At 41.8% G+C, this 27,729-nt stretch overlaps 1 protein-coding gene across 2 annotated transcripts in view; it reads left to right on the plus strand.

Annotated features, from left to right (window-relative positions):
* The window catches only part of kif16ba (kinesin family member 16Ba), a 27,604-nt gene extending 205 nt beyond the window's left edge, over positions 1–27,399 (plus strand). Inside the window, exons 1-31 of one of the 2 annotated variants that reach the window (XM_046837932.1) lie at positions 1–234; positions 1,807–1,876; positions 2,005–2,118; positions 4,101–4,217; positions 4,984–5,081; positions 6,075–6,184; positions 6,268–6,410; positions 7,132–7,300; positions 7,427–7,558; positions 9,123–9,298; positions 9,413–9,478; positions 9,740–9,799; positions 9,924–10,043; positions 10,194–10,245; positions 11,733–11,870; positions 13,610–13,692; positions 13,770–13,858; positions 14,214–14,246; positions 15,502–15,555; positions 15,638–15,839; positions 16,497–16,741; positions 16,825–17,206; positions 18,027–18,275; positions 18,487–18,800; positions 23,735–23,893; positions 24,038–24,143; positions 24,634–24,678; positions 24,773–24,895; positions 25,576–25,665; positions 25,780–25,863; positions 26,387–27,399. The exon at positions 1–234 is cut by the window's left edge and continues 205 nt beyond it. In XM_046837932.1, the coding sequence (XP_046693888.1) occupies positions 188–234; positions 1,807–1,876; positions 2,005–2,118; positions 4,101–4,217; positions 4,984–5,081; positions 6,075–6,184; positions 6,268–6,410; positions 7,132–7,300; positions 7,427–7,558; positions 9,123–9,298; positions 9,413–9,478; positions 9,740–9,799; positions 9,924–10,043; positions 10,194–10,245; positions 11,733–11,870; positions 13,610–13,692; positions 13,770–13,858; positions 14,214–14,246; positions 15,502–15,555; positions 15,638–15,839; positions 16,497–16,741; positions 16,825–17,206; positions 18,027–18,275; positions 18,487–18,800; positions 23,735–23,893; positions 24,038–24,143; positions 24,634–24,678; positions 24,773–24,895; positions 25,576–25,665; positions 25,780–25,863; positions 26,387–26,551 (4,035 nt within the window). In that variant the 5' untranslated portion in view covers positions 1–187 and the 3' untranslated portion in view covers positions 26,552–27,399. The remainder of the gene's footprint in view (positions 235–1,806; positions 1,877–2,004; positions 2,119–4,100; positions 4,218–4,983; positions 5,082–6,074; positions 6,185–6,267; positions 6,411–7,131; positions 7,301–7,426; positions 7,559–9,122; positions 9,299–9,412; positions 9,479–9,739; positions 9,800–9,923; positions 10,044–10,193; positions 10,246–11,732; positions 11,871–13,609; positions 13,693–13,769; positions 13,859–14,213; positions 14,247–15,501; positions 15,556–15,637; positions 15,840–16,496; positions 16,742–16,824; positions 17,207–18,026; positions 18,276–18,486; positions 18,801–23,734; positions 23,894–24,037; positions 24,144–24,633; positions 24,679–24,772; positions 24,896–25,575; positions 25,666–25,779; positions 25,864–26,386) is intronic. The other variant, XM_046837933.1, reaches the window with a different exon arrangement.
* Positions 27,400–27,729: the final 330 nt, after the last annotated feature.

A 27,729-nucleotide genomic window follows, 5' to 3' on the forward strand; every position in this document is an offset into this window, starting at 1 on the left:
GTCACGGCAGTGCTGTGAGGGGATCCGGGGTTTACCGGGATTATTACCGGGACAGTAGTGCAGCTGGATTTAGGGATATTATTGTGAGTCTGCGGTTTCCTGGTCTTTAATGAGGAGCTGAAGAGGAGGAGAAAGAGAAAGAGAAGGAGGAAGAGAAAGAGAAGGAGGAACGCCGGGGGATGCGAACATGGCATCGGTGCGCGTGGCGGTGCGCGTGCGGCCCATGAACCAACGGTGAGCGCGCGACCCGCAGACCCTCTGATTCCGACAGCTGGCACGCAGACAGGGCGCGCGCGGGGTTGGCTCGGCCCCGCGTCTGAGCGTCACGTGCAGGGAGTCTGTTACTCCGTTACCCCGTTACTCTGTTACCTCGTTACCCCATTCCTCTGTTACCCAGTTACCCCATCACTTGAGTTTTTACTTCACTGTTCGAATCACACGGATTAATTAATTGACTGATTTCTTTCTTTCCCTTACTCCTCTTTTTCTTTCTTTCTTTCTTTCTTTCTTTCTTACTACTCGTTCTTATGTTTTTCCTTCTTCTTTTACTCTTCTTTATTTTCCTTCCTTCCCTTATGTCGTGTCTTTGTTTGTCCTGCCTTTTTCTTTTTAGTCTGTCTGTCTGTCCATCCTTCTACCTTTCCATGTTGTTCTATTCATCCATTCTATCCATACATTTAATCTGTTATTTCCTCCCTACTTTTTGTCTTTTCTTTCAGGTTTTCACTTGTCTTATCTGTACCTTTTTCCTGTGCTTCCTACCTTCCATTTGTCCTTGTTAGTTTTCCTTTCTCCCCCATATCTCTTTTCTTTTCCTCTCTTACTTTCTTGCTTCTGTTGCATTCATTTTGTATTTGCTTTATTATTTATGTATCTTTCGGTCTTCCCCATTTTTCCAGTTCTTCCAGTCTGTTGGTCCATTTATCTTTAATTGCTTCCATATTAGTCTGTCTGTCTATTAATCCGTTCTGTCTATTCACTTTGTTTATTCTAAATAACCAGCTAACTAACAGCTTATCTGAGTTGAAGTGTGTGTGTGTGTGTGTGTGTGTGTGTGTGTAAAGCAAGCGCCTGTGTGTTGGTCGGAATGAGGGTTGTTTGGATACACTAATGAAATGTAGTATGGTCTAAAGTGTGTGTGTTCTGTTGGTTGTTTATGGGGTTGTGTAACTTATATACACTCTCCTGAAAGGTGGTATGGAAGTGTGTGTGTGTGTGTGTGTGTGTGTGTGTGTGTGTGTGTGTTAGAGCAGGGAAAACATTATCCAGTGTGTGTTCTCTCTGTAGTTTGTGGTGTTGTGTAAGTCTCATACACTCTACTTAAAGGTTTAATGGAGGTCTAAAGTGTGTGTGTTCTGTCAGGAGTTTAAAGGGTTGTGTAACTTGTAATAGGTTGTGTTACTCATACACTTTACTGAATGGTGGTTTCTGTGTTCTTTTTTTTTTTTTTAAGAGAAACAGCAGAGAAAACGTCTCCTCAAATATCTTTATTCTACACAAAGAGCACAATGCTGAGTCACTAAACCGATAAACACTAATAATACATCCCTCATTTGGTGTAGATCTGCTCCTGTGTGTGTGTGTGTGTGTGTGTGTGTGTGTGTGTGTGTGTGTGTGTGTGTGTGTTTAAATAAAAGAAAAAGCCTTGCATTTGGATCAATTCCCCATCATTTTCCAGATTACTTTATTTTGTGTATTGTTTTTAACTGATCAAATGCTGAGATGGTGTTCAGAAAGCTCCCGGAACAGAAATCATGGATGTGTGATGAGATCTCTGCGACTCATCTGATCGTGTCTCCTTCACAGGGAGAAGGAGCTCTTGGCCCAGTGCATCATCGAGATGGAAGGAAACAAGACCACAATTACCAACCTAAAGGTAAGAAGCACGTCGTTTCTCTCGCAGCTGCTGCTTCATCATGACCGAATCTGCTTCATCATGATTCGAAATCATGACTGCTTCATCACATACGTGATTCATGGTTGTCTTTACCTCATTCCCTCCAGATCCCTGATGGCGTGACGGGTGACTCGGTGAGGGAGAGAACGAAAACCTTCACGTTCGATTTTTCCTACGACTCGGCTGATCGCACCAGCACCAGATTCATCTCACAGGAGAAGGTGATTTTTTCTGCACAGTGTTCCTGAAGGCTGATGATTTGATTCTTATAGAAAACAGGACTACGGTGGGGCGAGGGGTTTACCTTTGTTTGTACATGGGTTGCTGAGACCAAACGGCAAGTTCTACATCGTGGGAGTTTATTATTTAAACGTCACTCGGAGCAGGGAGACTTTGAGAGCAGTCTTTCATTTCTAACCATAAGGAGATGAATAGAACGTGCTCAAGACCTCATTAGCTTCGCTCTGGGAATTTTTGTTCTTAGACTCCTAAATCAGCTTAATATTTGGTCTACTACATTTGGGTCATGATTGTTTATGCGTTTTAGTATGATTGTAGGTCAGCCTATGTCGGCCGAAGACCTCCTCTAACACAACATTTATGCAGATTATGAAGGAGAATAAGGTGTTTAGGAAAAGGGAAATCCCTGAGGCATGAAGTGAATAACTTTGCTTCAGTGTACCGTCTTAACTCCGACCCTAATCTTTTCTTTAATCTGGCAAATTCAGGTCTTCAGAAACAGGAGAACATTGCGTATGTTGGAGCGCTAACCTTTGGCAGACTTGGCCATCTAAGATGTTCAGCTCTCCATGTTCCTTCAAGTTGTTTTTCTAAATTATTACCTAACATTCTTTGGAGATGGAATGTAAGCCTGGCAAGGTACATTATATGGACATAATTATTGGACTTTTCCCACCATCGGAAGTTCGTCCTCGGAGACACAATTGTGTAGGACGTGATTTCTGTAGCTTGAAATCTTTTCTTTATTTGAACTAGGAGACCCAAAACTGTTGCAGCATGACACAAAATACACAAATACAACTCCTTTCACCTGAAGGGATGATTTTCACTGGTATGTGGTTCTTTCCTAAACTGTAATATAAAAGTTGGAGGCACACAATCATGTAGGACGTCTTTGGATGTGGTAGCATGAAATTCTTCTTTCACTTAAACTGGGAGACCCAAACCTGTTTCAGCATGTCACAAAGTGCACAAAGCCAACTCTATGGAGACATGCTTTACATGGGTTGAAAGATCTGCTATAGAGCTCCAACCCTACTGAACACCTTTGGGGTGAATTGTTCATGCTGACGTCATCCCAGGCCTCCTCACCTCACCTACATCAGTACTAACTTCCTTGTGGCTAAGTGGAATCTCACAAATTGGCACAAAATCTAGTGGGACATCTTCCCAATAGAGTGAAGGTTATTATAAGATCAAATGGGAACAAAATGTGGAATAAAAAAAATAGTTACTAAAGTTATTGACAGGTGCCACAAACTTTTGTCCATATAAATTGACTTGCTAATGAGATTAGCTGGGTTCTCATGTCCATTTCAAAGGTAGCAAATTACACAAAAAATGAAGACATGGTTAGCAGAATCAAAGATGGCTTTCATAATTGTTTCAGAAAAATCTCTTTTCCAACTTTTCAACCATCAACCTTTTCTGTTATTGATTTCTTAAGATGTATTAATAACTCATTTGTAATTCTGCACTCATCTCCTAGTGTCCTGCTCCATCACTTCCTGTTTTATTTATAGCTTCCTCCTGTATGAGGGCAGGGATGATCATTTAAAGCATACTTTAATCTTCCTGGATTTGCAAATTAGATTTCAAGAGGCTGGATATTATATATATATATATATATATATATATATATATATATATATATATATATATATATATATATATATATATATATATAGAGAGAGAGAGAGAGAGAGAGAGAGAGAGAGAGAGAGAGAGAGAGAGAGAGAGAGAGAGAGAGAGAACACACAATAGCTGGCCTAAAACCGAACCCTGTGGAACGCCATTGTGTTTTTCTCTCATCTCTCACATCTAGCACTCTAATTATAGCAATATAAAAACTTATCACCAGTCTGAGGCTGGCAGTAGGTAATTGCTGATGCTTCATATTGAAATCCATCCTCCTAGCATACGTTGATTAGCAATCGTAATGTTTGTATGTGTAAATATTTAGGTGTTTAAGGACCTGGGTTCAGATGTGCTCAAGGCAGCGTTCGAGGGGTACAATGCTTGTATCTTTGCTTACGGACAGACGGGCTCAGGGAAGTCCTACACCATGATGGGCAACCAGGTAAGAGAAGTGACCAGTTCCTCTTCTCGCACCGTAGTTTTAAATACAATTGGTGGGTAAATGTGTCACTTCTGTAAAATCTCACACTGATGTTTCTGATATCATGAGCTATTTATGTCAAACTAATAAACACATCACAGGTGTCTATTATTTTTTCATTTGTTTTAGTATTTATTTGTTTTTGTCAGATATAAATGTCAGATCAAAACCCATAATGTGCTTGGTGTCCCCCCACTTTTTGTCCAAATGTTCTTTTTTTACATTTTCTGTAACATTGTAGGCCATTGTAGTCCAGAGTAGTTCTAAATTGTCCTTAGCTGACTGGCTGAAATTGTCCGTGGTGGTCCCGTGTTGTCATGGGTAGTCCAAAGTAGTCTAGAATTGTCCTGGATAGTCCTGGGTAGTTTTCTGTTGTCCTGGGTAGTCCTAAATTGTTCTGAGCTGTATTAAATTGTCTTGGGTTGTCCTGGGTGGTCATGGGTAGTCCTGGGTATTCCAGAGTAAGCAGAGTTGTCCTGGGTAATCCTGGGTAGTTCTCTGTTGTCTTAAGAAGTCTTGATGTCCTCAGATATACAGAGCGTTGCAAATTATCGGGGAAAGTTCCGAGATATCATCAGCTTTCCAAAGATATCATGAGCCCACCAGAGATATTGTGAGCATTTTCTGAGATTTCATAAGATGTTCCACGGAAGTATAAATTTATCCTCAAAAATATTTCGTGAGATTTTATTATCTTGAAGTGTTTCTCTCTGTCTTTGTGCTACAGGGAGATGTGGGGCTGATTCCGAGGATTTGCGAGGGCCTTTTCACCAGGATTACCGGTATGACCCGTCGTGATGAAGCCTCCTTCCGTACGGAAGTCAGGTGGGTGACACGAGGGTCAGTAGACTAGGATTCACCTATGAAGGAAAAAAAGTTTAGAATTTAGAAAAGTACTTAATTGATATATATTTGGACTTGTTGGCACAGGCCAGCATGCACATGCACCATAATTCTTTGCGATTACAACTGGTTCTAAAAAAAATAGAAAACACCATACAGATGCTCATTAATCGTGGAAAGAAATCAGTACAGGAAGTGGCCACTTTCTCAACAGCTTCCGATCTTTGGGTTTGGGGACGGTTATTGCGCTATGACTGTAACACGGTGAAATAGAGTTATAGGGGAGGTGGTAGCTTAGTGGTTAAGGATCTGAAGGTCATGAGTTCAAACCCTGCCACACTAAGCTGTCACTCCTGGGCCCCTGAGCGAGGCCCTTAACCCGATATCTGCTCAGTTGTATGAATGAGATAAAAGTAGGTCGCCCCCGATAAGGGCATCTATCAAAATGTATTTGACAGTTAGGGAGGTGGGACCTCATTGGTTCAGAGCTCATAGCTCTCTATCAGAATGTCACAAGATCAAGTTCCGGCACCACCAACAGGATTTCTACACATTTTACAAAAGTATGAAAATAAAATTTTCGATTGTAACCTCTCTTCTGAGAAGTTCCACTAGATTTTCTGGAGATTTGTGCAAGATTTCTTTCAGCCACAAAAGTGTTAGTAAAGTCAGATTCTGATGTAGGTGAGGTGAGTAGGCCTGGGGTGCAGCATGAAACATCCATTCCAAAGGTGTTCATTAGGGTTGGAGCAGAACTTCCAACCCATGTAAAGCATCTCTTCATTGATCTGGCTTTGTGCATAGGGGCATGGTCATGCTGGAACAGGTTTGGGTCTCCTAGTTCAAGTGAAGGGAAAATGTCATGCTCCAGCATCTAAGACGTCATATACAATTTTGTGTTTTTAACAATTATGCTAACAGTTTGGGGAAGAACCTCAGTCCCACCTCACATCTCTGACTGTCGTTGTTTTGTAGTTATTTGGAGATCTATAACGAGCGTGTGCGAGACTTGCTGAGGAGAAAGCTGGCTAAGACGTACAACCTGCGCGTGAGAGAGCACCCTAAAGACGGCCCTTACGTCGAAGGTAAGCTGTTTCAAGCCCACTCGGGTCTGTAAACCGCGGTTTAGTGTGGAGGTAGAAGGTTTAGTGGTGTTCTGCTGTTTCAGACCTGTCCAAGCACCTGGTTCAGAACTACAGCGATGTGGAGGAGCTGATGGAGGCGGGGAACATCAACCGCACCACGGCAAGCACAGGCATGAACGACGCCAGCAGCCGCTCGCACGCCATCTTCACCATCAACTTCACGCAGGTAAAGTGTTCGGCTAGCATCTTTCATCCCTCTCTCTTCCTCTCTGCTTTTTTTCTATCCCTCCAATTCTTAATCTTTACCCCCACCTCTTTATTTCACTCTTTTTCTTGTGCTCTCTCTCTCTCTCTCTCTCTCTCTCTCTCTCTCTCTCTCTCTCTCTCTCTCTCACTGTTTCTTTTCCTTCCATCCTCCCTTTTCCTCTCTCCTTTTCTCTATTATCTCTTTTGCTCTCTATATTTCTTTCTGTCTGCCCTCTGTATTCCCCTTCCTTTTCTCTTTATCTCTATTTCTCTCTCTAATCTTTTCCCTCTTTATTTTCTCTCTTTTTTTCTTTCCTCTCCTCCATATCTTTCTTACTGTCTGCCCTCACCTTCCCCTCTCAATCTCTCTTCCCTCTCTTTCTCTCCCTCTCTCTTTATACCAATCCATTTGTCTTCTCTCTCTTCCACGCTTCCTTTTTATTTCCCTTTCCTTACATTTCTTTTTCATACCCCCTCTCTATCCCCATCTTTCCTTTCTTCACCCCTCTTTCCTATTATGCTCTCCTTCTTTTTATACGTCCTCATTTTCTTTTTCTTCTTCTATTCTTCTTCTATTATTTTATTCTTCTTCTTCTATCTCTGCCCCCTTTCATTCTTTCTCTCTCTCTCTCTCTCTCTCTCCCTGTTTCTGTCACACTCCCTCCACTTGTCCCTCTCTCTCTTCCCCTCTCTGTCTGTAGGCGAAGTTCGATGCGGAGATGCCGTGTGAGACGGTCAGTAAGATTCACCTGGTGGATCTGGCAGGCAGTGAGAGAGCCGATGCGACTGGTGCCACCGGCGTTCGCCTCAAAGAAGGAGGCAACATCAACAAGAGCTTGGTTACCCTCGGCAACGTCATATCCGCCTTGGGTGAGGGTAAAAGTGTGATTTTGTAGGAGTCGTAATGTTTGAGACGCTCTCCAGAGCCATATCAGCTTATAATACATGTAAAACTAAGGCGTTTTCTCTTTATTTCACTCTTCTGTATCTGTTTAGCTGATATGTCTCAGGACGGAGGAAGCGGCCATCTGAAGAAGAAGCAGGTGTTTGTCCCGTACAGAGACTCTGTCCTCACCTGGCTTCTCAAAGACAGTCTGGGAGGAAACTCCAAAACCATCATGATTGCCAGTCAGTAGCTGAGCACAAGAGCAGACATGAACATCTCTTACACTGTATTTATAAAAACATTTGGTAAATTATACACCAGCTTTGGTATAAAAATATATTTCCATGCTTCCTGCTAGATTTCGTAGCAGATTAGAAGGTCAGCTGCCTCTCGTGTAGGTATCTGAAATACTCAGGCAAAAAAAACAAAGTTAATTATTATACTGTTACATTCAAATCATTTAAATAATATTTAGATCATGTTTATGATCAACATTTTTCCCTTTACATTACAACTGAGAAGAAATGCATTCTAGAATGCTAGATTTGAGCTCTAGGGGGGGAAAAAATAATAAAAGGTTTTATTGAACACACTGGTAGCCTTAAACTCTAGAATAAATAACGTTTGCCTGTACAAATGATAAAGAAAACACAAGAATTCTTTCTTAGCTTTAAACCCTAAAAAAACTACAGACATATTCTTTCTTCTAGGGTCTAGAATTTCACTTTATACTTTATACTCTAGAAAAATTATACCTTTCTAAAAATCTTTGTTAGGTTTAAACTCTTATAAAAAAAAAAAAAAAAAAGATTAATGGAACTTCTAGAATTTCTTAGGCCTTGTTGAACTCTGGAGAAATATATTTTGTTTGTAACTTATAATGAGAACATTCTAGAATTCTTTGGAAACTTTTGACTCTAGAATATATCTATATTTTTTACCCTTTCTCCTGTGCACCAAAATAAGGAGGAAAACACTCCAGAATTCTAGGGTAGCATTAATTATAGCAAATAGAATTTTTCCTCTATAAAGGCATTCTAGAATTCATTAGTTTTGCTCAGTAGCTTTGAACTCCACAAAAAAAAAATCTCTACATTATTCTAAGAAAGAGAAGCATTCTAGAATTATTTGGTAGCTTTGAACTCTAGAAAAAAAGTTTTGTTCTGTACATTAAACTAAAGAGAAAAACATTTTACAATTCTTATGTCGTTTTAAAGTCTTAAGAAAGACACAGATCTTTACCCTTCTGAAGAAAAATTTTAGCTTTATTTTAAGCCCATATGAACTTTTGTACATTATAGTAAAAGGGAAACGTTCTATTATTTTTTGTTAGCTATATGGTCTAGAAGTGTTTTATGTTCAAGCAAGAGGGAAATCCATTCTAGAATTTTCGGGCTAGCATCAACAGTGATTCTTTTTTCCTTTTTAGCTTTGAACTCTAGGGAATAAACATTATTTTGTACACAGCTTTGTACTATGAAAAATAAACTTTTCTTGTACAAATGAGAAGGAAACCCTTCTAGAGCACTTTGCTACCTTTAAATTAAAAAATTAGAAAATAAAGATCTCCTTTCTAGAGAAAAATTCTACAATTCCTAAGTCACTTTGGAAAAATAACTTTTGCCTTCAAACATGACAACGAAATCATACAAGAATTCTTGAGTAGCTTTATACTATAGAAAACACCTTTTCACCTCTACTGTACACCACAGTAAGTAGACAGGCATTCTGGAATTTTGGTTAACTTTAAGCTAACGTTTCCATTGTAATATATATTAGTTTTTTTCCTGGCCACTTTCCTCTCAGCCATTTCTCCTGCGGACGTGAACTACGGCGAGACGCTGAGCACGCTGCGCTATGCTAACCGTGCCAAAAACATCATCAACAAACCCACCATCAACGAGGACGCAAACGTGCGGCTGATCCGTGAGCTGAGAGCTGAGATCGTTCGCCTCAAAGCCCTGCTCGCCCAGGGGAACCAGGTCAGGGGCCATTTTATAATAAAAAAATACCACTACATTTTTATATTTAGATTTCAGGCCGCTGAGTGAGTTCCAGTGTTCGGTGTTGGATCTGATCTTGTTTTTGTTTTTCAGATCGCACTTCTGGATTCACCCACAGCTCTGAGTATGGAACAGAAACTGCACCAGAATGAGGCTCGGGTAAATAATGCCTCAAATCCCAAACGCATTCCTGCTCTCATTGTCTTTTTTCTTTTTTTGTTCTTTTTTTTAATGTTCTTTCTTTCTTTCTTTCTTTCTTTCTTTCTTTCTTTCTTTCTTTCTTTCTTTCTTTCTTTGTTTTATTTTTAACTTGGTTTTGTGCATTCTGTTTTCATAAGTGTTTCCTGCATTGTTTTTATATCTTCTTTTTTCTTGTAAGTATTCATTGATGTACTTTGATTATTTTTTTGTTTGTTTTAGGTGCTGGAACTGACAAAGGAGTGGGCAAACAAATGGAATGAAACACAGAATATTCTGAAGGTGCTGCACTGTTTTTGTAAATAAAGCCATTTTTGTGTCAGAATTATATACACTACTTTAATTCACAGCTAACAGAGCAGTTGATGTTCATATACTGACCGTGTGGGATGTGTGTGGGTGGTAGGAGGAGACACTAGCTCTGAGGAAGGAAGGAATTGGTGTGATCTTGGACTCACAACTTCCTCATCTCATTGGCATTGACGACGACCTGCTCAGCACCGGCATCATCCTCTACCACTTAAAGGTATGTTTTACAAAACACAGGGCTTCATAAAGACAAAATAACATGTTGAAGCCATTCGTAGTAAATCTAAATAGAACAGATTACTGCAGATTACAGATCCGAGCAGAATCTTTTGTCATTTTGGGTCTGAGTTCTGGTGTGGTGTTGCAGGAGGGGAGGACATGTGTAGGCCGGGAAGATGCTGCCAACGAACAGGACATCGGTAAGCCAAACCAGTCTTTCGTTCTAAGCAGCAATTCGACCCAACCAAACAGCAAACCACTCAACCAGTCCACACACTGACCAAAACACCAAAACCAAACAACTATTCAGATAAAACATCTGTCCAAACATCAATTATTTTGACCACTCACCAACACAGACCCACCAAGTAACCAATCGTTCTACCAAGCTACACCAATCACCAAACAGACCACCCAGACCAGACATAGGCAAACTACGGCCCGCGGGCCACACATGGCCCATTGGGTTTATAATCCGGCCCGCCGAACGTGACCAAATTCTATTAAAATAGGTACAGGTAAACATTGTTCAATTTACCTTTCCCCTGTAATGCCCACGTTTCCCCTAAAGATGTCGCACTTCAGCTACATTGACATTGTTCGCGTGCAATACTCTCTTCTTCTCTTAAGAGAGCTTGCTGGTAATCTGATACTCTTTAAAAACTGCGACAGTTTCTAACAAACACCTCGGATCTCTTCTCAGAATTGCCACAACAAAACTTACTCCAGACTTTGATGAACTGGCAAAATAAGTTCAACAACACTGTTCCTACTGAAACTTAACTTGAGGTTTTCCGCTGTGTTTATTGATGCACTGGCAGCAAAAAAGATCAACAAATTGATCTTTTGCCACTTGATGAAACTGAATTTGCCAAATCTCTAATGTAATACACACACACATAAAATGAGACCTGGCCCCTCTGTCAAATTTTAGAACCCATTGTGGCCCGTGAGTCAAAAAGTTTGCCCACCCCTGACCTAGACAGGTCACACAAAATCCAACCAGTAACCCAACAAACAAATATACCACCCAACCAGTCCCCAAACAACCAGCTCAAAGTCAATACCAACTGAGCAACAGGCAAAGTAATTACTTATCTTAAACACTAATTACCAATACCCTGATCAATCCATCAACAAACAAAATCACACAAGCAAAACAACCTGTACAACTGAGTCTACCAATTACCCAACAACCAAGTTGTTAATTTAACATAAGACTAATCTCACCCTCTAACCAACCAGTCACCACAAGACTGATCTCAATCTCTAACTCAACAAACCAACCAGTCACCACAAGACTGATCTAAATCTCTAACCAACCAGTTACCACAAGACTGATCTCAATCTCTTACCAACCAATCAACAACATATTCATTGTCCCACAAGCAGACATTGTATACACCACAAAGCAAAAGTAATCTATCAGACCGAAGCCTAACTGCTAACATTTCTTTAGAGTATAAACTAATATTTTGAGCAATGTTTAAACAACTTTCTAAACTTCTTTCTTACACCATGGGTCTTGAACCAGAGAATCGGAAAATAGTGCTGCCCTTTCTCTTTTTTTTTCCACCACAAGCTTCTCAAAGACTGCTGATCTTTCTGGCAAACTGGCTCTGTTCAACACTGCTGTGACTTTAGATTACATCAGATCTCAGCATGATAGGATTTTCTCTCTCTTCAGTTCTTCATGGCTTGGGACTGGAGAGTGAACACTGTTTGTTTGAGAATCAGGATGGCACCGTGACGCTGATCCCTCTGAGCGAGTCGCAATGCTCAGTGAATGGGATTCACATCACCGAACCATGCCAGCTCAACCAAGGTCAGCTTCATCTTACCTGCATTTTTTCTGTCTATCTAATGTTTGTGGACACCTGATCACAAAATTGGTATGTGCTTCTTTTCGAACATCGCATTCCACACCGAGTGCCCCTTTTGCTTTTCTAATAATCTCCACTCTCCTGTGAAGATGTTTCACTAGATTTTGGAGTGTGCTTGTGGAGATTTGTCTGAGATTCATTCAAGGGTGTTAGTAATGTCAGGTACTGATGTGGGTGAGGTGAGGAGGCCTGGGGTGCAGTCAGCCTTTTTAACCCAATTAATATATATTTGATGCCAGATAGCTAGTGAGACCCCCCCATGAAAATCTATAGAATTAACATGATTAAAAAGCCAAGACAATTCCATATGGTGATCTCATTGTTGGAGGTTAGCTGACACTATGGAAATTTGCATCCAATTAAAAAAAAAAAATCAGGGTATACATTGTCTATAGACATTTGTCAAAGAGTTTACTTGCAATTTGGAGGTACCTGTTCAACAGCCTGCTGCTACTGGGTTGCCACCTGGTGGTTGGGGATCTCTGGTCTAGATGGTGCAATGTTCTAAGTATTTTACATCCACTCTAGTCTCATAATTAAATGATTTCTACTCAGTTCAATATACATTGAACACCAGTGTCGGACAGTAATGAAGTAAATTTAATTCATTACTGTACTTAAGTAGCTTTTTCATGTCTCTGTACTTAAAGTATTTCCATTTGGGAAAACTTTTACTGTAACTTCACTACATTTCAAAGTAAAATGTTAAATTTTGCTAAATCAGTCGTTCCTTTTTTTTTTAACAAGGATAAAAACGTAACTGGTAAAACACACAGCGAGTCACCAATCAGTGTCGAGCGAACGCTCTGTTTTACACGTGTTCTGATTGGTGCTTGGTGTATCTACTGATCACCAACATACAGTTCAGCATCAGTTCAACATTAAGCAGAACATTTAGAGAGGAATAAATGATGAAGAAACTCCAGACTTAAACTCGCCACAACACACGTGACCTCATTTACAGGATTTTATTGAAGTAGTTTAAAAAGTTGGGGTTCATGATAATTGTAATAGAAATCAATCAGTGTTTGAGTCAATAATATCATTCTATTAATAGATCAGTGTGCTGAGAGTCACATTCGAGTCTTTTCCCATAAACTGAGTTGATAAAGTAAAGAGTATTGTGATAAAAATGATAAAAGGAAAATTATAGTTATAATAAATCATAGTATTTAAAGTACATTTTATGGCAAAAACCTTTGTACTTTTACTGGAGTGAAAGTTTAAAGGGACACTTTTACTAAACTACATGGTTTGTGTGCTTCATCCACTACTGGTGGACATTGTCCCAAAGAAGCTTTAGTGAAATATATTATTACAAATATAACTTTTACATTTATATAACAATCCATATAAGTGTATCCCTACAAAATGAGCCAGTGTCGAAGGTGGTAAAGAAAAACTTCCTGAACGGGTTTGAGGAGGAAACCTTGAGAGGAACCAGACTCTAAAGTGAACCCATCCTCATCCTCAATTCAGAATGTCTATTCATTATGGTTCCATCATTGTTGAGGTTATCAACTTTTCATTATAGTCATAAGCTATTGTTGCAGAATGGCAGTATGTTCAGATGGTGCTGTCTGACCCCCAAATCTCATTGTCCATCTTTCAGTTGTCCATTATGCTTGTTTATGATTTTTTTTTTTTTTTTTTTTTTTTTAAAAAACATCTCTGTTCCAAGGTGCTGTGATCCTACTGGGAAGGACCAACATGTTCAGATTTAACCATCCTAAAGAAGCAGCCAAACTGCGTGAGAAGAGGAAGGTCAGTCTCTCTGCAGGCTTTCACCCTTCACCTGTGTTACATTTTATTTCTCTTGTTCTGATTGACTTGTGTTTTAGAGCGGCCTTCTCAGCACACTGAGTCTCTCAATGACCGATCTCTCCAAGTCCTGTGAGAACCTCTCCACAGTCATGCTCTACAACCCTGGGTATGGAACGCTGTGTGTGTGTATAGAGCGTATTTTCCTCTTTTCTCTCCATGCTTCTTTCCCACCACGCTGTCTGATTCCACCCCATTTAAAGCCGAACTTCACCCAGAGATGCTAATATGTCTTACGACATGCAGAAACCGATTTGCCTGCTAACTGTACTCCAACATTTTTTATCGAATAACGTTAGCATTTTGGGTGACAGCGTTCGCCCCCAACGCACCTCATATATCCACATTCCCTTTCTCCGTGCCTGAAATTCTGCAAAGAAGGTTTATTGTTTGCGTGATTCTGTGAGCGAAAGCGCTCAGCCGCCATGGTTTAATGCTGTGTTTCTGAACTTCCCCGATCACAGTCTCTTCACAGAGAAGGGGCCGGTCTTTCTCAGGTAGAACAACCAGTGAGAAAAACTAAACAAAATGTCCTAACATTAGCTTTATTTTTCATTTTAGTGTGAGGTGTCAGCTTTTTGTTCGTAACAACCTTATTCACTGTCTGTTCATTTATTTATTTGTTAGTTTTGGCTTTGATTACGATTCTCAATAAAGGACATTTTAGTATAATTAGATTAAACAAATGATCTGACCATGTTTCATTCACTTAGGGATTAAGGACAGAGGGCAACTCCGATGGTTTTTGAGACACGTGCATTTTCCATTAGTTTCTATACAACAAACTCAGTAAAAGGAAAAACACACAAGAATTGGACAGTGAATTAGTGGAATAAAATTCTGTGGAGTCCAAATGGGACATTTTTGTTGCTAACAGAAGAACTTGTGTAAGACGGAGAACAGGAGAGGAGATGTGATCAGACTCCCTTACCCCCACACTCACAAATGGAGATGGAAGATAATGGTTTTGGGTTGTTTTGGAGCAGAGAAGGTTGGAGAATAATTCTGGAAAACTGAACCAAATTCGATTACCATTCGATACTTCAACACCATGCAATTCCGTCTGGACTGCGGCTCGTTGGAACCGACTTTTTCTCATGACAAGACGATGAGCCAAAGTGCACCTCCAAGCTCTGTAATTTAATTAGTTTATTTAGAGAGCAGACAGTCGTCTGGAGTGATATCCATCATAGAATGACCTGCCCAGTCACCTAAATCCTACTGAACTGCTCTGTGATGAACAAGAAATCTCGGCACAGAAAAGTATTTCAGCTGAATGTTTGGAGAAACGAAGTGTCCAGATGTCGAGTGTGTGTGAAGCTGTTCTTCATGCGGTGGGAGGATTTTTCAGTTATAGAGATTTGTTGGGTCAATGCATGTATCAAAAACCATAAAAGACTAGGAGTTTCCACACATTTGACACTGTGGAAACAGACTCATATCTGATAAACAAGTTTCTGTCTGATACTAAAATGTCCTTGTGAATGCAGCCTGTGTTTTGATGCATGTCAAGTGTGTGTTGATGCTCATTGTCTTTATGTGCGCTCATTTTCTTTTCTGCACGTGTGTGTGCGTGTGTGTGCGTGTGTGTGCGTGTGTGCGTGTGTGTGCGTGTGTGCGTGTGTGCTAATTGTGTATTGTGGTAAAACTGTCCCTTCTGACTTTTTTTATTAACATGTTCAATTGTGTGTGTGTGTGTGTGTGTGTGATGTGTCTGCTGGAAGTCAGTTAACAGTAAGTTGTGTTTTGCAGACTGGAGTTCGAGAGGCAGCAGCGAGAAGAGCTGGAGAAGCTCGAACACAAAAGGTGGGTCAAGTTTAAAAAAAAAAGTATGTCAGAAATGTTATCTAAATTAGTTATGGACTGTGTGTGCGTGTGTATACATCAGACGTCTGATAAAGGAAATGGAGGAGAAGCAGAAGTGTGAGAAGGCGGAGCTGGAGCGCATGCAGCAGGAGGTGGAGTCTCAGAGGAAGGAGTCCGAGCAGGTGCAGTTGCGCATCCGCAGGCAGGAGGAGAGTCTGCACAAACGCAGCCAGGACATCGAGAGCCGCATGAGAGACCTGCTGGCTGAGAAGGAGCGATTTCAGGTGGGCAATGCTAGGGGAGATCATGTCTGTTACTAATGCTATTCGATTGGTTATTTTGGCACAGGGGGTGCCAAAATAATGGGAGAAACCTGTGCTCTGACTGGTTACTGTGGAGTTAGGGGAAGGAACTGCTCTCTGATTGGTCGCAGTTGTAATAGTGTGGGACCTGTGATCTGATTTGTTACTTTGGGGTTGGGGGTGGGAACTGTTTTGAGATTGGTCACATGTATATTAGGATGGCAACTGTAGAGAGGAAAAGGTTACCATAGTTACATGTATATTGGGGGTGGGAACTTCTCTCTGATTGGCCGTAGTGATATTACTAAAGAGACCTGTTTGACGATTGGTTCCTGTGGAGCTAGTGGCAGGAACTTCTCTCTGATTGGCCACAGTGGAGTCAGGTATGGGTCTGTGTTACAATTGGTTGTTTGGTTGTTTACAATTGAAAGTTAGGGGTGGAAAGTGGCCACTGATTGGTCACAATGACATTAAGGGAGGGACTTGTTTTCCCATGTTAATGGAAGGGAATAAATGTATGCAATATGTTAATGCTTGGGGATGGAACTACTGTCTGATTGGTCAATTATGAAAGAGACGCATCTTCTGTTAAATTATTTTTGCTAAATTATTCAATGAAGTGAGCTGTTTCATTTCTAGGAAGAACGTCACAGGGAGCAACAGGAGCAGAAACAGAGGAGAAGACCACAGCAGCTAGAGCAGCACCTGGAGGAGGAGTGTGAGGATGGGGAGGTGCAGGAAACAGAGGTACGTGAGGAAGAGGAAGACGGCGGAGAAGTGCAGGTCAGGAGAGAACACGCTGAGCAGACGGAGCTCTTCAGAGAACTGGAACGTCTGAAACGGGACCGAGAGGAGCAGGCTGTTAAAATCCAACTGGAAAGGAGGTACAACAAGACCATTACACTTCACTAAATATTCATAGTTTCACTTTTTATTTTTAAGAATAATTGGTTTGTTCCACATCTAGACGTCTGGAGGAGCGGGAGCGGGAGCAGCATTCTCTCGTGGGTCGACTGGAGGAGCAGCTTCGGGAGCGGAGCGAGGAGGCGGCGGCGCTTCTGAGCCGAGACGAGGCTCGGCGTCTGGAGGAGGAGCAGAGAACGCTGGCTGAGATCAGGGAGGGTCTGTTGCTCGCGAAGGAGGCCCGGGTGGACGGCGAGGATGCAGGCGAGGAGGCGCTGAGGAACGCCAGGGAGCGATACGAGAGTTTCAAGCAGGAGCAGGTACAGGAGCTGGGCGTGTTACTGGAGGGGCTCTCGCAGCAGAAGGAGAGGCTCAAGATAGAGGTGGCGAACGATCATGCCGCCCTCGGAGTCTTGCAGCACGCACACAGGGAGAAGCAGAGACTGGTATGGGAACACACAATTTCCTTGTTATTGATGTAAAGTAGGCGGGACTAAACAAGCCATTAAGCTAACCAATCACAAGGCTGAAATCGCACTATACTCTAAGCCAGCTTTTATCAATGCTTTTATGCTAAAGCACACAAGAATTCATTAAGCAAGAGCTAACATAGGAAGTCAAGCCTGGCTTAGCGATTCAGAGATCAGATATGTACAGATCAAAAGCAGCCAAAAGCAAAGCAGATCAAAAGCTAAACCAGTGAGCAAGCCAGCAAACAGAAACGAAAACAGCTAATAAATGCTGATTAAACTCCAAACTAGCAAGAAAGAGCTAAGGCTTACCTTGTAAGGAAAATGCTGTCCCAGCAAGTGAAAACTATATTAGAAATCCATCGAAGGCAAAACTAGCAAAACCTAAAAATTGAAAAAAGGGCTTGCTAGCAAAATCTAACCCAGAGATTGAAATCAATCTAAGCGACATAAGGTTAAACATAAGGCTATCAAAGGTTGACCTAGCAAAATCTGACCTGACGATCGAAATCTAAGCTAGTAACCGACATCTATGCTAGCAAGGACTTGACCTAGCGATTAGAATCTAAAATAGCTAGAATAAAAAATCTAAATCACATCAAAAGTGAATGATGGCTAAACTTTTGATTAAAGGTTGACCTAATTGAAATCTATGCTAGCTAGCACAATCTGTAAATGTGACCTAGCTATCCAAATTTGACCTCGCTAAAAAGGGCTGAACTAGCAAACAAAAGTAAGAAAGATTCGTAAGTGAATTTCCTCTGTTCTTCATCTCCGTGACCCTGTGGTGCTATAGGTAAGTGAGATGCTGGTGTGGGGAGCTCAGGACTCCTCGTCCCTCCTGCAGGAGGAGGCTCAGCTGTCTCAGGCCGAGCACCGGCTGCAGTGTAAAGAGCGACAGCTGGTCTCTCTGTGTCAGAACCACCTGCCTGCCGTGTCCGAAGAGCTGCACCGAGCGGAGGAGGCACTGGAGCGAGGCCGGGGAAGGGAAACGGGGGGCAGCCCCGAGCAGGTGGAGAACGAACTGGACGAGATGCTGTTTCAGGTCAGCAACAACTCTCAAAATTATTGCCACCCCTGTCTACAGCTAAAGATTCATCAATATTGTGCCTTTTTACTTAATGGACGTCTTCGGATTTAGATTTAAAACTTGGTTGTAATGCTTGAATTTGTCTATAACTTATGAATATGTATTTTACGAGGAAAGGCAGAAAGATCTGCTTCCACATTAAACTCACCCCATTGTTCCCCATCAGATTGAGAAGGAGCTAGAGGAGAAGGAAGACCGTCTGTCTCAGCACAGCACCAGCGCCGAGCAGCTCCTGCAGCTGCAGCAGACCTACGAGTTCACGGCAAACGTGGCACGGCAGGAGGAGAAGGTGCGGCGTAAAGAGCAGGAGATCCTGGAGACGAGGGAGAAGCAGCAGAGGGAGGCGCTGGAGCAGGCAGTGGCACGACTCGAGAGGAGACACTCGGCCCTGCGACGGAACATCAGCCTAGAGCCCGAGGCCGAGGAGGCCCGCAGGCGGAGCATCGTAGGCACCGCAGTACCTGAACTTGACCAGGAGAGGTGTGTAAATGTCAAGTCAAGTCAAGTCAAGTTTATTTGTATAGCGCTTTTCACAACAGACATTGTCTCAAAGCAGCTTTACACAAATCAACAGTGATGGTGAATGGTGTGCATTTGTCCCTGATGAGCAAGCCGTGGCGACTGTGGCAAGGAAAAACTCCCTTAGATGTTATGAGGAAGAAACCTTGAGAGGAACCAGACTCAAAAGGGGAACCCATCCTCATCTGGGTGACATCAAGAGTTTGATCATAAATCTTTCAACAATACAGAACACTGGAGAGTGGGAACTAACATGATTACTGGAGTATAAGATTATAAGTAATGTTCTTTCTGCAGTCTTAAACAGTCTATATGGTTAGTAGCTCCGAGTTTTATAAGCTCAGCATTTGTGATCACCACAGATCCAGCATCAGCTTCTCCATGCCAGAGCCTTTAAACACTCCAGGAGGTCCAATGTCAAAACTCCACACATGTAGCGGGATCCAAATGGCACTGGTACGTCTCTAGATGGTTCAGGATGTTTGTGAGTTCGGCATCTACTTCTTTAAAGGTCCGTAATCATCACGAGGTGGGAGGTGACTGGAGCTGGAGCAACCTCAGGATGCCTCGGGATGGGGAGAAAGAGAAGCAGTGGAGAGGAATTAGCGTAGCTGCTGTTCATGATATTAACAGCACAAGTTGATAATGTGCATGTGATCAGATGTTCTGGAGCACAAGGTTATGATGTGATGTGTGTTATGTGTAGGCTTTGCTAAAAGATACGTTTTAATCTACACTTAAATTGGGTGAGTGTGTCTGAGCCCCGAACACCGTCAGGAAGACTATTCCAGAGTTTAGGAGCTAAATGTGAAAATGCTCTACCACCTTTAGTGGACTTTGCTATTCTAGGAACTACTAGAAGCCCAGAGTTTTGAGATCTCAGGAGCGTGGCGGATTGTAGCGTGTTAAAAGACTGGATAGATACACGGAGCCAAACCATTTAGTGCTTTATAAGTGAGAAGTAATAGTTTGTAGTCTATTCGAAACTTAACAGGAAGCCAATGTAGGGACGATAAGATCGGGGTTATGTGATCATATTTTTTTGACCTTGTAAGAACTCTGGCTGCTGCATTCTGGACTAACTGAAGCTTGTTTATTAATGAAGCAGGACATCCACCTAGTAACGCATTACAGTAGTCTATTCTGGAGGTCATAAACGCATGGACGAGCTTCTCTGCATCGGATATAGACAACATATTTCTTAGCTTAGAAATATTTCTAAGGTGAAAGAAGGCTGTTTTGTAACCTGATTGATGTGATTTTTGAAAGACAAGTCGCTGTCTAAAATAACACCCAGGTCTTTTACCGTTGAACTAGTGGTTACAGAACATCCGTCTAAATGCAGGTTGAGATGCTGGAGCGTCTGTATACCAGTTTTTGGGCCGATGAGCAAAATCTCAGTCTTATCAGAATTTAAAAGTAGAAAGTTATGGGTCATCCAATCTCTTAGTTCCTTAACACACTCAGTCATCCGGGTTAATTGAGCTGTATCGCCTGGTTTAGATGAAATATATAGCTGAGTATCATCAGCATAACAATGGAAGCTAATTCCATGCCTTCTAATAATATTTCCTAACGGAAGCATGTATATTGTGAAGAGCAGGGTCCTAGAACTGAACCTTGCGGCACGCCATAATTTACTTGCATTAGCCTGGATAGCTCTCCATTCAAATCTACGAAATGGTAACGATCGGACAGGTAGGATTTAAACCAGCTTAATGCCTGTCCCTGAATGCCGATGTAATTTTGTAAGCGATCTAGGAGGAGATCATGGTCTATAGTGTCGAATGCAGCACTAAGATCTAGTAAAACCAACAGCGAGATGAAGCCTTGGTCTGAAGCTAAAAACAGGTCATTAGTTATTTTAACTAGAGCAGTTTCTGTGCTATGATGGGGCCTAAAACCTGACTGAAATTCTTCAAAGATATTGTTCTCTTGCAGGTAGGAACATAACTGTGCAGCGACAATCTTTTCTAAAATCTTAGACATAAATGGGAGATTTGAAATTGGTCTGTAATTTGATAACGTGTTTGGATCCAGATTAGGTTTTTAATGAGGGGCTTAATAACTGCTAACTTGAGGGATTTAGGGACGTGACCTAAAGATAGTGAGGAGTTAATAATATTTAGAAGAGGCTCACCAGTTGTATATAACACTTCCTTCAGTAATTTAGTAGGAATTGGATCTAACTGACATGTTGTCGATTTAGCTTTGGCAATAACATTATACAGCTCTTCCTGTCCTATACATGTAAAACAGTGGAGTTGTGGAGTTGAAGGTAACACTGTCTCAGGAGATGCTGTAAGAGGTTGAACTGCCACAATTGTTTTTCTAATGTTATCTATTTTTTCAGTGAAGAAAATCATAAAGTCCTCACTACTAAACTGTGATGGAACACAATTTTCAGAGCCCTGATTTGTAGTTAGTTTAGCTACTGTACTGAAAAGGAACCTGGGATTGTTTTTGTTGTTTTCTATAAGTTTGCTCAGGTGTTCAGCTCTAGCAGCTTTTAGCGCCCGTCTGTAGCTGAGCATACTGTCTTTATACGCGATTCTAAATACCTCCAATTTAGTTTTCCTCCATTTTCTCTCCAGATTACGTGCTGTTCTCTTGAGGGCATGTGTATGACTATTATACCAAGATGCAGGTGCTTGGTCTCTAACCTTTTTTAACCGGATAGGGGCAACGGTGTCTAATGTGCTAGTGAGGATAAGGTCTATGTTCTTAGTTATCTCATCAAGATTAATAGTAGTTATGGGTTTAGTGAGAAATTGAGATAAATCAGGCAGGTTATTTACGAATCTGTCCTTAGTGGTTGGAACAATAGTCCTACCAGGTCGATAACGTGGTGCAACACGGCTAATCTGCTCTACCGGTAGTGTGTACAGTATGAGGTAATGGTCTGTGATGTCATCACTCTGAGGTAAAATATCTATATCAGTGACGTCTGCTCCGTGTGATATTATTAAGTCTAGTGTGTGGTTAAAGCGATGAGTTGGTCTGGTGACGTTTTGTTTAACCCCAAAAGAGTTTAATAAGTCAACAAATGATAATCCTAGAGCATCGTTTACATCATCTACATGAATATTAAAGTCTCCTACAAGCAGCACTTTATCAAAATTGATCAAGAGATCTGATAGAAAACAAGCAAACTCTTGAAGAAAATCAGCGTAGGGTCCTGGGGGTCTGTACACGGTGACCAGAGCGAGTTTACTATGTATGTCCGAAAGTACAACTTTAAGAACGAGCACTTCAAATGATTTAAAGCTGAATCCTAACATCTGACTAACATTAAGAGAAGCAGTATAAATGGTTCCTACACCCCCACGACCAGTCTGACGGGCTCATGCTTATAAACATATCCTGACGGTGTCGACTGCTTAGACCCATATAATCACCTGGTTTAATCCAGGTCTCAGTGAGACAGAGTGCATCGAGATTATTCTCTGTGATCATCTCATTTATAATCAGTGCTTTGGGTGCAAGTGATCTAATGTTTAAAAGACCAAACTTTAAAACTTTTTGGTGTTTGTTTATCTGGCATTTTCAGTTTTAACTTCAATGAGATTGTTTCTGGATCTTGTGTATTTACTTCTTGGTTTTGCTACGAGGATAGATACGGTTTCTATAAACTGGGCTGTGTGTGAACTTGTAACTATTTGGTCTGTTGTATGCGTGTTCTCATTGTCGAAGATTTCCTGATGTCTTACCAGTCAGATGGTGTGAAGTATCCTAGAGATGTTATCTGATAGCACTGCTGCTCCAACTCTGCTGGGGTGCAGGCCATCAGGCGGAAGAACCTAGGACGCTCCCAGAAACAGTTCCAGTTATTAACAAAGAGAAGTTTATGTTCTCGACACCATGACTGTAACCATTCATTTAGAGCTAAAAGTCTACTAAACTTCTCAGCCCCTCGCTGGTAAGTGGGAAGAGGTCCTGACACTATGATCCTCGTTGTGGGTGATGTGCTGCGTACCGTCTCCACCAGGATCCTGAAATCCCTCTTTAATACCTCCGTTTGTCTCAGCCTGGTGTCGTTCGTTCCGGCATGAAGAACAACCGCTCCAAGTTCTCCTTCAGGACCGCGGGTACCTGCGCAGCGACATCAAGAACACGAGCACCAGGAAAACAGCGAGTGTGCACCTTACCTTTAGCTCCGTAGCGCGGACATGCCGGACGATGGAATCTCCGAGAATCACAGTGTCGCGTTCCGTCTCGCGGAGAGGCGGCGGTTCTCGGTCGAGATCTCGAAGGCCTGTAGTGGTGGCGGGGAGACGTCCTCGACCGGGCTTTGCTTGTCTCTTCCGCTGCTGCCGCATCCAGGGTCCATGTTGCACCTTTGCCGGAGTTGTAGGTGCGCTGGGTCTGGGCAGAGAAACACGCGGAGTTGAGGTGCTGGGAGCGTTAGGTTCAACCCGGGAATTTACCTGGGACGAGTGCGCGTCCGCCCGGGATGTTTCCAGCGCCGCTTTCCGCTCTCGCAGCCGGGCATGCTTTTCATGCAGCTCGCGAATCTGTTTCTCCAAAACCTCCATCTCCAACGCCACCGTTTGCAAATCGAACGAGTCCTCACCTGTGCTCAAAGTCAGACACACAGCCGGCATAGTGCTCATAATCACGAACAGATTTCGGATACACAAATAAGATAAAGTGAGAGAAGATGCTTTAAATTTGAACTTCATTGTAAATATTTAGTTCTTTGTCACCACAAAGAGGGCGGGGCTACCATGTTGACCAACAATTTACTTAAAATAATATAGCGTGTCGTGGCTTCTATAATGTGCCAAAGTTAGTCTTACAAGTTTAAACGTACCCTACAATGCTAACATGTCGCTAAATGCAAGTAGTCCGGAATGATGGATCTTGGCAATTTTTATTTATTCTGTGTGTGTCAGGATGGAGAGGGAAATTGCTCAGCTAAAGCAGAGGATCAGTCAGAGTGAGGTGAGTGGGCGGAGCCTCTCGGTGAGCAGTGATGAGAAGAACAGTGTGGGGAACTGCCCAATGAGCCCCATCCAGAGCCTCAACACAGTTCTGCCTCTCACCGATGACCGGTATCTGTTTTACCACACACACACACACACACACACACACACACACACACAAGCCTATCTTTGAAGTGTATTGTCTTTTCGTAATTGTGCATATAGTGTATATTAAATCATTGTGTGTGTGTGTGGGTATGGGTGTGTGTGTAGGTTAAAAGCATACATTGAAGAAGAGGTTCAGAAGAGGCTGCGGCAGATCAACTTGCAGAACTCTGACAATAACAACGACCTGTCGCTCTCCACCGAGTCACTGCAGGTATCCGTTTGTCCTCACCGCCAAATTACACCCTCTGTTACCATGCCGACTTCAGAGTTACACTACAAACTATCTATCTTGTGTTCTTTTATAAACGGTATATCTTAGCGTGGAGCAGGCAGCCAATCAGCAGTGAACATTACTAATAGCCAGTTATCTGAGCAATCACTTTCTGGAATTAGTCTCCAACCTTCCCTGCTCCAAAACAACCCCAAACTATCAAGCTTTCACCTCCATGTTTGACTGTAGGGGTGAGGGGTCCAATCACATCTTCTCTCCTGTTTGTGTCTTAAACAAGTTATTTTGTTAGAGACAAAAATGTCCCATTTGGACATTCTCTGTCCAATTCATGTGAGTTTGTTGCATAGAACCAAAATGGACATTCACGCATCTCAAAAACCATAAAACAATAGTGGTTTGCACACTTCACAGGAGCAGGAGGAACTTGCCCTGAGAAGTTTCCATTTGTATATTTATTTATTTTTAACAGAATAACCATACACATCCTGTGGATCCACGTAGACAGAAGTATGAGGTAAGATCTGCAGAAATAACATTTATTTGACGACAGTCAGATTCACAGAGTTATGAAAAAGAAGGGGAAACCAGCTCTTCTTGCTTCGTTTTAGCGCTTCGTGACGGTCCCGCTAAGTCCAAGTCCTGACCGGTTAAAGGATCCGGTGAAGATCAGCATCCCGCGCTACGTCCTTCGGGGACAGGGCAAAGACGAGCACTACGAATTTGAAGTAAAGGTAAATTTCGGAGAGCTTTGCGCTTCCGCTTTACATCCTCCATGTACTTTAGAAGGTCTTCAGGAGATATAATAGTCTGTCTCACTCTGTATGGAACTGGAACGTTACCTCTTTGTAGCCAATCACAATCCAGTATTCAGAAAACTCATGGTATATTGCTATGAGATGTTCCACTAGAGTTTGTGGAGATTTGTGTCATTCAGACACCCCTCTAGTGGGGAATAAAGGCATGACAGGTGGGGCGTAATAAACGGCAGGATTGATATCATTTTTTTTGTCATTAATGTTTTTCTCTATTCAAAATAAAGTTCATACATCCACAAACAAACAATTAGGTCATTAATACAAGTAACTTTAAACTGTTGAATTTTATTGTTTTCGAACTTGATCTAATAAATTAGACATTTTTTAAAATAAAAAATGTAATACCATTTTTTGGGGTGATGGAGAACAGTGATTTTATTCTCTCTCTCTCTCTATCTCTCTGTGTGTGTGTGTGTGTGTGTGTAATATAACAATATATATTTTTATCCCTATATTTTATTCTACTTTTAATTTGTATTGATTATATTCTATTTATATTTCAATGTTGGACAGTCATTATTAGCATTTCACTACTCAAAAAAAGTTTGCAAACCATTGGTTTAGTGTGAATGTAAATTTCTGTGGGTTATTTTTAGATTACGGTTCTGGATGAAACATGGACTGTGTTTCGACGCTACAGCCGCTTCAGAGAAATGCACAAATCCCTCAAAATAAAATATCCAGAGGTAAACATGCTGTCCACGCACACACACACACACACACACACGCGCACACACACACACACACACACACACACACATTAAATTGATTTAAATTTCCTCTTTGTTTGTTTTTTGTAGCTAGCAGCCCTGGAGTTCCCTCCGAAAAAAATATTTGGCAACCGGGATGAAAGAATGGTGGCAGAGAGACGCAGTCACCTGGAGGTAAGACAGTAGTGTACTATGGTAGTATGTCTCTCCATCCATCCTCCCATCCCATCCTTCATATGTATGGACAAAAGTATTGACACCTGACTAAAATTTGACATGGTTTGGAGTGGTAGATCTCCTGCTATAGAGCTAGAACCCCTTTCAGATGCATTTTTCATGCTGACTGCACCCCCAGGCATCCTCACCTCACCTACACCAGTACCTGACTTTATTAACACCATTGTGTCTGAATGAGATTTTACACAAATCGTCACACAATCTAGTTCCCAGAAGAGTGGAGCTTATTATAACTGCAAATGGGGACTCAGTGGGATTTTCAAACACAAGCACATAGCAATCATGGTCAGGTGTCCACAATCTTTTGTTCATATACTGTGCGTCTCTTTACCTCTCTCTCTCCAGCAGGTTTACTCTTCCACATTTGTCTGAGTCTCTTGTAATTACTGTCCGACTGAGTCTCCGTGTTTTTCTCAGCACTAACATTTATATTCTCTCCATCTCTCGCTCTCTCTTTTAGCGCTACTTAAGAAACTTCTTCCAGATCATGCTGTCGTCGTCCTGCTCCTCCTCTCCTTTGCGAGCCGACGATTTGGGCCTGCAGCTCTCCAAACACGCCGTGTGCAACATCTCGCCCTTCTTTAAGAAAGGAGTGTTCGACTACAGCAGTCACGGAACAGGCTGAACCACCACCAACACAACCACTACAAACTTCTCCATATGCCCTCCATTCCCATTTCTGCACCATCACTCCACACCACCAGCGAAAGCCAAAGTACTACATCCCACAGTTTAGTTTACATGCAGCAGATCATCCACGCCTGTGCTACCACCCATCATTCTGACCTTGTTACTATAGCAACCAGGAGGAGAATAATAATAATATTTATTATATGACTGTGCAGCTATTCTGGTTGTTTTTGAGGTAAGTACACTAAAAGCATTACCTTGTCATGAATTTGGAGTCTCACTCAGGACAAAATATTCAAATGCCATGAACTCGGCCGTCCGGAATTTCACACAAATTTCACCTACATTTCCTGTTTTCTTTTTTTTGTGTTATGTTTGGTAATATTACACACACACAAGGTGGTATCAAAAAGTTTGGAGATGAGCTCTGTTTACAACAAAGTACTTTATTTATCTACGTTTTCACATTACCTGCAAAATAGTACCCTTGCACAGCAATACAGCGCCCCCCAGTGGTCCTGCTGCTTCTGGAACGTGTTCTGGAAGTCTTTCGTTTCGAAGAGTGAATCACAATGGTGTCAAAACTTTGGTCTTTGAGCCTCATCGTCGGGAAGAGCCGAATCTGGCGTATAGTGTGGGATCTAGAAACTCCCGTGTGATGAGGAGCTCAGTGACTGGGTGCCCACGTGGACAGAACAGCACAGCTCCCAATGTACGCGCACAGGATGATGTCTTTTGGCATACTGATTTATCAAAGACGGTGCTCAGTATGATTGATCATGCAGCCTTGTGCTGCCATCTGCTGGCGTGTTACAAAACTAGTCTTGAAAGTTTTTAAAACCACCTTGTTTTTGTGTGATATATATATCTCAATATTAATGCATAACTGGGATATTGCTGTAATCTTTTAGACTTGTGGTCTAAAATACATGTGGTAAAGTGAATATACATTATATTTCCAAAAGTATTGGGTCACCTGGTCATAAATACGGTATGTGATGTAGATGAGGAGACCCTGGGTTTGCAGTCAGCGTTCACATTCATCCCAAAAGTGTTCAGTAGAGATGAGATCAGAGCTCTATAGCAGACCACTCAAGATCTTTCTCTCCAAAGCCTGTAAACCAGATCTTCAAGGAGCTCACTTTGTGCACAGGGGCATTGCTATGCTGGAAC

This window comes from Silurus meridionalis, chromosome 24 (assembly GCF_014805685.1).
Source record: "Silurus meridionalis isolate SWU-2019-XX chromosome 24, ASM1480568v1, whole genome shotgun sequence".
NCBI lineage: Eukaryota > Metazoa > Chordata > Actinopteri > Siluriformes > Siluridae > Silurus > Silurus meridionalis.